Consider the following 12282-nt stretch of genomic DNA (forward strand, 5'->3'; position numbering starts at 1 on the left):
AAGAAACTGTATATAAATTATGTTGATAGTATTAACATCTGTCACATAACTGAATCTAAGTGGCAGACAAGAATGCTGACTTAATGATTCAACCCTGACAACAAGGAATTCTACTTAAAATGGTGATTTGGTTGCTCTCATCTCAACAGAGCACAGTGCAGAGACAGGCTGAGTTGTACAACAGAATAATTCTATTTGGGACTAAGCTTATTTTTTGGCTTTATCAGCTGACAGGAGAACATTTTTAACATATAATAGGCCAAAGTAATTGTAGAACAGCTCAAAGTTTCTTATGTTGACCTTGCATGTTTAAGCTCTACATATTTTTGTAGCCACAGACTTGCAGGGATATCTTGCAGAGGGCAGTGTTGAGATTTTGCAGGTTTACTTTTTTAAAATAAATGAGTGTTCCCTAGCTTGTAGAGGTTATAAAAGGCAAAAGAAGAATGTTTCTGAGTATGTGCTTTTCAAATGTTTGTGTTACATTAGAAGTAAAAACAAATAAAAGGTTTGCCAAAATTAAATAGCATGGTATTCTGTTTTAGACCCTTATCATTATTGAAGTTATATAAGCATAAATCTTTTTACAGATGAGTTGGTTTATGCTTATGAGTTATTTCTGATTTTGACATTTTAGGCACAGGAATATATCTTTAAGTATATAGTTCAGTCTCGAAGGTTATTCTCTATTGCTACTGGTGGACAAAATGAGGAAGAATTTCGCTGTTGTATTCAAGAACTTCTGATGTCAGTACGCTTCTTCCTTTCTCAAGAGAGCAAAGGAGCCAGTGCTTTATGTCAACTGCAAGTAAGTTTGTGAGTGTGTCTTGGTAATGACTTGTTTCCATATGCACTATTAAAAAAACCTACACGTGTTCTTACCTATGTTCTTGGAAAATAAAATGTTTTTTGTTACAGCAAAATGACGTTTCAGCTTACGCTCATGCCTTTGTCCTACAGTGTGAAATTTTCATACCAGCAGCTTCTGAATACACATAACAAAGATAACCCTAAATCAAATATTTAATTTTGAATTACAAGCAATTCATATTATGCTTTTGACAATGCCAGTGATTAAAATGACATTTCAGAACTGCTGGGCACAAATGAAGGGATTTCTCTGCTTAGAGCACTTTACAGCTTTGTTTAACCACTTCAGAGTTCAAGAATTTGAACTTAGCAAAAGGCTGTCAGATTTTTTATTCTTTACAGAAAAATATAAATCTTGATGAGCAGTATATTTTACTACTCAGCTGGTAAATCTTTATTTCAGTTGAGACCACTAAAATATACTAGTGCTACAGGGCAAAGGCAAAACACTCAGGAGACAGATCTCTGCATTAGGTGTGGTAGATTTAGCAGTATCCACACCTTGTAGCTGTACCTCCTAGTCATCTTCTTCTGCTACTATAAGTGTGTTTAAGGTCTGTTCTTCCAAGAAGATAGTAAAATCAGAGGGAACAGGGTGGAGAGGTAGTTCTTCCATCTCATATCACAAAAGTAGCTGGAGTGTAATCTCTGCAGCAAAATGATATAAACAAACATATTTGGAATTATTCCTTGCTATCTTTAACCTTGAATATCGTCTGTTGTTACACCAGCGTGAAGAGGGTCTGAAGTATAAGTAGCTTTTCTCCATTAGCAGGAATTGGAGAGGAAGGAGGGAATGTAAGTTCTCGCTTCCTTTCTCTAGCATTGTCCTCTTTCGTTTCTTTAGTGTTTCCACATTCATTATTCTCACTGAAAGATTTCTAACACTATTTTAAGACTGTTGAAGTGAACTATTTCTGTCAATGCAGTCTTACTCCAGAATAAAAGTTTTCAGTATTTGAAAAATGAAAGATATGGAGGCTGTTAAATTCCATATTGTAAAGCCAAATAGTTACCTCTCAAATCTTTTTGTTCTGTTATCAGCTGGCTTATGTTATTGTTTCAAAAATTTACACACATGCACAAATCATGAGGAACCTATAAATAATAAAATTTTTATTCTAAATTGAGCTTTTTACTTGTTTGTGAAGGAAATGTACAGTCATGTGATAGTGTTTAAGGGAAATTAGTCACAATTACAAGCACATTAATGAATGTGAGGATATTTCTTCTGAAAAATCTAGCCAATTTCTAAGCTATTGACTGCCTCTGAAATGTAAAAACAGCAGTTTTTCTACAGGTACTTGTACCACTATATTTATTTAAATTCTGTAAATGTCAAAACTATACTGCAATATCTAACTGTCCAATTTTCCCCTTTTCCTCTAGGCTGTGTTTCTCAGCTCATTCCCATCTGTGTACTCTGAACTTTTGAAGCTCTTTGATGTAAGAGAAGTGGCAAATTTGGTTCATGATGCTCTGGGCAGTTTGCCGACAGTCATGCAGGGGGACGAATCCCTTCAAGCTGTTAAACTTCAGAGTATTGGGAAAACTGTAGAGAGTCACCTGTACACCAACCCAGGTAAGGTTGCCCTGGGCTGCCTGCTGTTAAGGAACTTAAGTGTTATGCTTGTTATGCAGGCCAGCAGGTACTGAAGGGAGCAGTGCCCCTCATAACTGCATTTCCTGGGTCATGTTTCTTCAAGTACTGTTCTGTAAAAGCTTCTCATTAGCAAGAATACAGTCAGTTTGAGGTTGGGTTTTAAGAGACAAATAAAAAAGCATTTTTTTCTTAAACTGCTGCTGGTTATGTCTGTGAAATAAGTTCTCACTGTACTTTTAAAGTAATTATAAAGGGAAAAAGCTCTACAAATGTAATGTCTTTTTTCTTTTTTTCTCCTTTGGGGGCAGTTCAGCAAACAGATTCTCATTTATCCATTAAGTTTTATTTGTCTTGCTAGTTCAGCAGATTTGATCCTCTGTTTTCTTAATATAGCATAAAAAACCTACACAGATACAAGTGATAGTCAATATACGTTATATAAAATAGTACAGTTTTTTGTTATGTGGAAGAAAAGGGCTCTGTGTGGTGGTGACCCCACAGTTGTTTTTTTTCAGTAAGTAAAACCCATAGTAAAGACCAAGTATTAATTTTGAGAGGAAGTAATTTTGTACTAAGCAATTTAAAATAGAAGAGATTTAAAAAAAATTAGTAAGTGTTAATTTACTAACCAGAAGCTCTCTTGAGAGCTCTTTGGATACTGGCTGAAGGAGTTCAGTAGAAACATCAGCTTTTGCCATCTAAATCAGTCATGATAGAACAACTACAGTGATGAAGACTCTGAACACCCCTGGGGTGTGCGTAAATATTTTGACATGCTGCAAAATAAAGAAAGGGATCCTAGAAAATTTAAAAAAAAAAGAATGTGGTTTTAATGATTGTACTTTAAAAGTTTGAGCTCAAAGAAGTGGATGAGAAGTATTGGATCCTGGCTACTTTGCTTCCTTCTGGTTGCAAAAACAGCTTTCTTTTTCCCATTTGAGACTCCACAGTAGTCTCTTCCAGAATAGTTACCTTTCCCTATGGCTGGTTGATAAGACCTCTGGTAGTATGCATCATTGTTGATGTAATTCATGAAGCAATCTTTTGGATGCTTTAACTTACGTTTTGCATTTTCCAAACTCCTTCAGAGTCAGGTTTCCATTTTCTTCCCATTATCTTTGTTCGGTCACCCTAACCAGATAATCCAAGTGAATGAATTAAAGAGAGTTATTTAATTCCACATAATGGAGTTGCTGACTTTCTTGAAACTGCAAATCTAGTTTCAGACATACAAAAAATGTTTTATAGCTTTCTTTTATGAAGGTATTAGTTTTTCATTCAAATTCAGTTTCACTCTTAAGAATTCATCTGAGTTGGTTTTAGCAATAAAAACAACGAAGTTGCATGTTAAAATGTATGTGAAGTGTGAGTCATACACAAATAGAACATACGCTTTCTTAAACTGCAGTGAAGAACATCAGGCAGTAATGTAAGTACCCAGAGTCCAAGACAGAAGGCTTAGGCTTGTACAGTACAATTTCAGTCATCATTGTGTTGAAGGGTCTTGTGAAGATCAGTGTCTTGGACTCTTTCTTCCTAATATTTTCTCTCTTTAAAATACAAAAATGAAAGTCAGTCTTCCTGTTGATAACAACTACAAAGATGTTTAAAAACACATTAACAGCAATTATCTGTCTGGCTCCTTTGAGAACATAGCAGGTTTTAAGTCCATACTTCACATTCATTTTTCCATACATAAAGTTAGGTCTACATAGTACATTACATTGGGAGTCTAAAAAGAAATGAACGTTGATCTTTCTGCTGATGAAAATAAGCAATTTTATTTTTGCCTCTTATTTTTTCTTCCAGCCTACTAGTATTTTGGGTTTAATTCTTTTGGTGCATCCCTAGTGCAACTTGCAGAGTGGCCAGATTGATGACCTGCGTATGTCCTTGTACCTAAGATCTTCCAAGTTTGTCATTTCCAATACATCAGTAATCTTCCATTCTTGTTTCTTGTCTTTTATTCATTAGATATTATTACAACTTACTTGAGGAAGAATTAAGGCCAGTAAGAGAGAAATGCGTCTTGAATTGTGTCCTTCTTGACATAGTTAAGCAGCAAACAGCAGAGCTCCAAAAATTTTGTTTGCTTGCTTCCAAAGGTGTTGCTTTGAGCTTGTGGATTTAATAGCTAAGAAAATGTGAAGCGTGTAAGTGGAAGATCTAGGTCTCTTACTCCAAAGAGAATGAATTTTATTGGAATCGCTGTGGATCAAATGCATCAGTTATCTGAAAAGAGATTATGTTAGTAAAGTCCTTAAAAAGTAAAATCTCATCTCCAAAAAGGGATGTCTGTATCTTAACCCAGTCATAGTATCCATTGCAGTGGTTTATCACATGGTGGATGTTCTTGCAAGGCAAAATAAAAATGTGTCTTCCTAAATGATAAGGATCTGGATCTCTATACAAGAGTTACTAGGTGGGAATTAGTGAGGCAAACTGTTGAAAATGATGTGAGGAGGGGTTCAATTTTCTGACCATTTACATGATAAATACTGTATGTACCGAAAATTACAGAGCTAGGAAACGTCTTGTGGTGATATTAAAGACTTAATGTCTTATTTTTATTTAATTTTGCTCATATATAAAGTTTTGTGTATTTGTCTAAAATATATTTCTTACTTGCTTTTTTATTGTTTTTTTATTTTTCACTGAAATTCACTATCAATAGATTAGAAAACCCCCAAATACCTATTTGTTTCCTTTCTTAGACTGACTGCCTCCTTTGGTTTGTCCCTGTGAATGAGTTTATCTGAGAACTGCATCCTGTGTATCACAAGAGTGTGTATGTGTAGGAAACTGTATGTTTTTGTAGGCTTTCAGAGGTGGATGTTCAGACACTATCAGTGAGAATAATTTGATATATTTGAAATAGCTCACTGAGTGGATATTTTTAGGTGTCCCACATATTGGAATGAAAAAGAAATGTTAGTAAGATAAGGGAAACATACCGTTAACTGATAAAGATGTTGACTCCTGGAAGCGGTTATATTTCTCCACTGATTCCACTAATTTTTTAAAAGGTTCAAAGTTTCTCTTTAATGAGAGCTGTATCTCAGTGCTCATTGCAAGCTAACAAGATGCATTTTTTAAAATTTTGTCTTTTTTTTTTTTTTTTCAAAATACGAAGATTTTATAGTGCTTTAAAGTAGTTCAGGATCTTTTTCTGACTAATTATTATTTCTTAATTTGTCTTCCCTGGCAATATACTGTTTCTTTGGTAGTTTGCATATGTTCTTTGATACTTTCTTAAAGAACTGTTGGGAAAGATGTATTTGTTCATGTATATTTTATTCAGAAATTCAGTCTATATTAGTATCTCTACAGTGAATAGCAGAAATTATTTTGCAAAGGTTTTGCAAGTAATTCTTTGCATCTGTGGCTCCTTTTGGAGAAGCAAGGGAGAAGTTGTTCGGCCATACGTCTGTTTTTCTTCAGCACTACAGGCAATTTTGAAAACAGTTAAAGACTGTTCTGAAAACAGTGACATGTCTGTGCAGTTGGAGAGCTGGCATGTGTGTTTGGTTTTGGAAATGAGATGATAATTGTTTGTTTGACTTAATCATTTGCTTCTCCTATCTATGTTGAGTCCAGTGATTACATAAACTGAGTAAGTCCAAATAAACCTAAGCACAACTTCGTTGCTTTTCACTGCTCAAGTGCTTCTTGTTGTTAATTTATTTAAGACGGTTAATTAAACTAGTTCTTTTTCCTGGCAGGCTGAAGTTTTGTCCATTGGTTCAGATGTAGTCTTTGAAATGAATATCATCCTTCTGAGTTTAATCTTTAAAACACGCTAGAGTGCTGATTTTTTTGTATGTCTGTGAAAGTGTTTTACTGCTAAATGAAAATCAAGGGAAATAATTGTGTTATGAATTAAATGTTTAATGTTAATGTAGCTTGCATAGGAAAGTCACAGGGATTGTCCAGAGTGGTATCTCTTTCTAATCTTGCTAAGCATGTACTTGAAAAGCTCAATATCATAATTTTTTTTTCTCTTTCTGTATAATATTTGTGAAGGACAAGTATTAGCATTTTAAACAGTCAGCTAATTCAGCTTTCTGCACAGAGGAAAAATTATGACAGTGACTGATTGCTAGGAGATCTGATTATTACACCATTCCTTGCACTCATTAATTTTACTGTACACAGTGGCTGACATTGCAGCTGGAAGTTTTTAAGAAAAAAGAGTAACCTAGGACAAATGGTATATACTATGTTATCAAAACATTCTCATAGTCCTTGGTTTAGCCTGAGCAGTGGTGGAGATGTTAGCTATCCTCTTCTGTAACACCACTGGATCTCTCTTCCAAACAGGTCAAGACAGACATTTAGATCATGAGATTCCAAGTAATTTTTCTAAAGCTCTGTTATATGTGATAGTTAATTCAGTAAGTGGCACTGCTTCTTCTCATCTATAGTTACAAGCCATTGTAGCATGCTTTTTGCTAATTTTAGGAAAGCTAACTTCCAGCTCTTTGGGCATTTTGTTAATAAAACCCCTGGGAATCTGTCCTCAAGGCCAAGGAAGTAGAAGCAGAGCTGGCAGATCTTTAAGGAAGCTTTCCTCAGGGCACAAGAGCTCTCTGTCTCCAAGTGTGGGAAGTCATGAATGGATGCAAGAGATAGCCATGGCTGAACTGGGTCTTGTTGGTCAAACTAGGGAGCAAGAAGAAAATGAACAAGCAATAGAAACAGGGATAGGTAACTTGGGAGGAGTAGAGGGATGCTGCTAGGCTGCATAGGGATGGGTTCAGGAAGGCCAAGGCCCAACTGGAACGAGGCTTGGCAAGGAGTGCAAAGAATAAAAAAGGAAAGACTTCTGTAGATACATCAGTTGTAAAAGGAAATTCCAGTAGGGTGTACCCTCCCTGGTGAGCAACACAGGCAGGCTGGTAACAATGGACAAAGAGAAGGTTGAGATATTCAACAACTTTTTTGCCTCAGACTTCACCAGAGATGTTGCTTTCTGCAACAGTGATGTTAGCCACCTGTGTTAGCCCTCTGCGCTCACTGACCAATAGCCTGATCAGGGCCAAATGACTGCAGACGCACACCAATATGATGAGCAGCAAAATGGCATCTATTCACTAGTAAACACAGCTTATATATATTTTTACCTACATAACCGTGCTGTCATGTCCCACCCTGATTGGTTCACATCAGATAACATTGTGCCTTATTTGGCCATTTCCACATTCTTTTCTCATCCTTCTTCTTCTCCTGTTTTCTCCGCATCAAGGTCAGCACGATAGCACTGTCTCTCTATGCTTAGGGAGAAGCCTGTCCCATACATCCCGTGCCCCCTTGAGTCAGGGAACACTGACGTAATTCTGATAAAGGATACAACGTTCCGCCTGAGGGGTCCGGATATGCCTACTACAACACAGAGACTGCTGTACACACAGCCCTTGTGTGGATGGTTTGGATGGTGGGAACAGGGGGAACAATGTCCCTCCTGTTGTAAGTGAAGATCAGGTTCATGACTGCCTGAGGAATATGAACATCCATAAGTCTATGGGTCCTGATGAGATGCATCTCAGAGTCCTGAGGAAATCAGCTGACATAGTCACCAAACCATTCTTGATGATATTTGAAAAATCATGGCAGTCAGGTAAAGTCCCTGTTGACTGGAAAAATGGCAATATTGCTCCCATTTTTAAGAATGACAGAAAGGATGGCCCAGGGAAGTACCAACCTGTTAGCCTTGCATCAGTGCCAAGGAAGATCATGGAGCAGATCCTTCTGGGAGCTATGCTAAGGCGTATGGAAGAGGGGGAGGTGATGTGGGCTAGCCAGCAAGGCTTTGCAAGGGCAAGACCTGCCTGACCAACCTTGTCACTTTTTATGATGACATTACTCTGTCAGTGGAGAAGGGAAGAGCAACTGATGTCATCTATCTCAACATCAGTAAGGCCAGACACCTGGTATCCCACAACATCCTTCTCTCCAAATTGGAAATATATGGATTTGATGGGTGGACTGTTCGATGGAGAAAGAACTGGCTGCAGGATCAAACCCAGAGCATGTGGTCAATGACTGCATGTCCGGATAGAGATCAGTGACAAGTGGTGTTCCCCAGAGATCAGTGCTGGGACTGATTCTCTTTAATATCTTCATCATTGACATCAACAGTGGTGTCGAATGCATCGTCAGCAAGCGAGTTTGTGGATGACGCAAAGCTATGGGGTGCAGTCGACATGCCCAAGGGACAGGATGCCATCCAGAGAGACCTAGACAAGATTGAGCAGTGGTCCCAGGTGAACCTCATGAGATTCAACAAATGCGAGTACAAGGTCTTGCACCTGGGTTGAGGAAAGCCCCACTACCAATACAAGCTGAGGGATGAAAGGATTTAGAGCAGCCCTGACAAAAAGAACTTGGGTTTTCTGGTGTATGGCAAGCTGGACATGAACCAGCAATGTGTCCTCACAGCCCAGAAAGCCAACCATATCCTGGGCTGCATTGAAAGACGCGTGGCCAGCAGGGCAGGGGAGGTGGAGGGGCTATAAGAAGGATGGGGACAGATTCTTTAGCAGAATCTGTTGTGATAGAACAAGAGGAAAATATTTCAGTCTAGAAGAGGGGAGATTTAGATTGCGTTGTCATGATTTTGAGATTTTCTGTTGGTATTACACATCAGAACATCATGCAGTGCACTAGGAGTTAAAGGGTTAATGCTGCAGTTCCATGGATTGTTGATATTTGTGGTTACTTGGTCTCAGAAGAGGAGAATTAACTACAACTCCCAGAAGACTTCACTTTTCCGTTTTCCATTTGGAGGGAAAGATAAAACTGACCAGGAGTCACAAGACTGCCCCGTCTTTGTTCTTTTTGCTCCCTGGCTGCTTCGCCTACAGCATTAGAGTAAGAACTTTGGTTTCAGAAACTCTCTCATTTTATTTGATTTATTAGCTTCAATTCCAATCATGTATTATATAATATTGTCTCACATTCTACTATTACATTCAGTAAACTAAGATTTTTCCCTTAGCTTGTTTCCACTGTTTTCCTCATCTATTTCCATCTCCCTATATTTTCCCTTCCCCTCCCCACTCTTTTCCCCATGCTGTGGGTCTGTGGGTCTCTTTGCCCCTTGTCACAGAACTAGGCTGAACCGGGCCGAACCATGACATGGAAAGAACTTTTTTATAATAATAATGGTGAGGCACTGGAACAGGCTGCCAAGAGAGGTTGTGGGTGCCCCATCCTTGGAGACATTCAAGATCAGGCTGAACAGGGCTCTGAGCAACCTGATCTGGCTGTAGGTGTTGCTGTTTGTTGCAGGGGAGTTGGACTAGATGACCTTTAAGGGTCCCTTACAATTCAGAAGTTTCTATAATTCTATGATTGAACTTCGTATCACTTGTATCACTCCCATAAGAGTATTTGCCGTAGAGCTACAGGCAGCTTTACACACTAAATCCTTCATCTTTGCCATTGAAGATGGATTACTATGCTCAACGTGGTAATGCTTTTATAAACATCAGGAATGATACCTAGCTGGAAAAATGATCTTGAAGGGGTAGTTGATAAATTCAATTTTTAGGAAATAATTTCATTAATGTACAAAGAAACAAGTGTATGTAGATAGATAGGCAATCATCTTTAATATTTTAGTATAGGAAATCTAGAGAGCATCGTTTCTCAATTAAGGAAAACACCTGAAACCGACAGCATGAAAACAGATAAAACCCATTCCTTTTACCAAGTTGTGGATAGGTGTTTCATGTTATAACAAGTTTAAGTTTTAGAACTCTTCTATTTTAACATTGTTCAATTGTAAGAAGAAGAAGGAAGAAAAAGTAGTATGTTTTTGAAGTTCTTTCACCATTTTGACAAAATTCAGGACTAAAAATAGCACCAAGGAACTGTGTTTAGGAAATGGAATGCAGGAAAGGCTAATTACTCAATGTAGACACCAGTACTCTAAACTGTTCATATGCGGTAGGAGTGAAGAATATGGGAAAGCAAAAATCCTGAAAGAAATCTGAAAGTACTGCTGGTCTAAAAATCAAGGCTCATTTGCAGAATAACGCTGCTTCAGGATAAAGTCTATTGTGACTTTGGCATGCAAAGGGATCCTGTCACATAGCAGGAAACACTAGAACATAATTCCACATTGTTTTGAATAAAGTATTATTATGCTATGATTTTTGTTTGTTTGTTTGTTTAAGTGACAGTTCAATACATACGTTATTTTTGTTGTATATATTTGGCAGAGTGGTGTTTGTCTCCACCCATTGTACAACATACTGCCTTTCAGCATGTTATTTATTCTTTAGACTTACTTTTAGTTTACATGAAATTATTAATTAAAGTCTTCTGCTTATAAAAAATGTTGTTTTAAGCATGTATGTAAGAGCTTTTGCTTATCAGAAACACAGTTCTGAACACTGTTCAGGATTTATTTGTATGCCTGTATTAAACTGAAATGATTCTATGAGAAGGTTCTACTCATACACGTTTCCATTTATTTCAGATTCACGATATATTCTTCTTCCAGTAGTTTTACATCATCTCCACATGCATTTACAAGAACAGAAGGACCTTATAATGTGTGCACGTATCCTTAGCAACATATTTTGTCTCATCAAGAAGAACAGCTCAGTAAGTAAACACAGCGTTACATCCATAAGTTATTGAACTTCTTTAAATGACATGCAGTAATGACACAAGCTGGACCTTGACCAAGAACATTTTAAAAAATTCTCCGTGTAATATTCTACATGAATATGTAGTTTGATTTCTTAGGCACCTTTTTTTTTCTTTTTATACGAGAATATTTTAATTGTAGCACATTATTTTCCTCCAAGCTTTGACACTTCTATGAACGTTGTGTTGGACAGGAAAAAAACATCCACTTTCTTTTAGAGGTATATTACATTGTGAGTTATTTAATCATAGAAGACATGAAGATGATAAAGGGAAGGAACTGCTAAGGGTATTGTACAAAGTATTGAAGCTGGAGATTAGTTGGTTAATTTTGTGGCCTATGTCTAGTGTTTGTCTTTACAAATTCATCTGTGAAAGCTGCATGTAAGAGCTAGCTTAGGTAAGTATATTGCAAACATGAAAGATGATGGTGAAGTTCTGACAGGCAACTATGGGAACAAGATACCTGCATTGCTTACATTTGGTACACTACATACAAATCAGGGCCAGCATACCTTACATTGTAATGCATTGGTGAGAACTGTTGTGTTTGTTTCTTCATTTTGAACTACTGTTAGTAATTAAAGTTGTACAGTCAATGATTTGATGTAGACGTGACATGCAACTTTGGCATCATAACATTCTTATTGCAACTGCTCCTTATTAGTATTAGTACCTCTTTACAAGTGAGAGGGATAGATGATAAAGCATTGCTATGGTTTTGGGCTGGGAGAAAAGCTTGTATGTCTGGTCTTAACTTCAGAAGAACGTTCATTTGAAGTCACCAAGTTCTTCTTGTCATTAATTCCAGAGATGTGCACAACTTGAATTTGATGTCTGCATAAGACTCTCTCCAGTGTGCAGGACGTTCAGATATTATTTTCAATAGTCTTTGAGTCACTTAGAGTTGTACCAACTTGGTAACTGCCATGAGACTTTTGTGGATCAATTCAGAACTTGATTAGTTCTGTTAATAATCCAGAAAAATCAGAGGCTGATGGAACAAATGTATTTACAGGGAGATATTGTGGAAAACTGTTCTTTTTTCTGTTGGCCATTCGAACAGTAGTTTGTACATGAATCCTCACATCTTGGCACAGCGATTCCTCAACACACTGAGTACTGCCTGCCTTCATAAGTAGCAAAGTTAA

The 12282-nt window shown here is 37.3% G+C and overlaps 1 protein-coding gene across 6 annotated transcripts in view; it reads left to right on the forward strand.

The window, feature by feature from the left end:
- DOCK4 (dedicator of cytokinesis 4) overlaps positions 1–12282 on the forward strand; it is a 246908-nt gene that overhangs the window by 163873 nt on the left and 70753 nt on the right. For all 6 annotated transcript variants that reach the window (XM_040651775.2, XM_004937544.4, XM_004937546.5 and 3 more), the window contains exons 22-24: positions 638–808; positions 2260–2452; positions 10959–11086. In XM_040651775.2, coding sequence (XP_040507709.1) covers positions 638–808; positions 2260–2452; positions 10959–11086 — 492 coding nt within the window. The remainder of the gene's footprint in view (positions 1–637; positions 809–2259; positions 2453–10958; positions 11087–12282) is intronic.

The sequence above is a fragment of the Gallus gallus genome, chromosome 1, assembly GCF_016699485.2.
Source record: "Gallus gallus isolate bGalGal1 chromosome 1, bGalGal1.mat.broiler.GRCg7b, whole genome shotgun sequence".
Taxonomy (NCBI): Eukaryota; Metazoa; Chordata; class Aves; order Galliformes; family Phasianidae; genus Gallus; species Gallus gallus.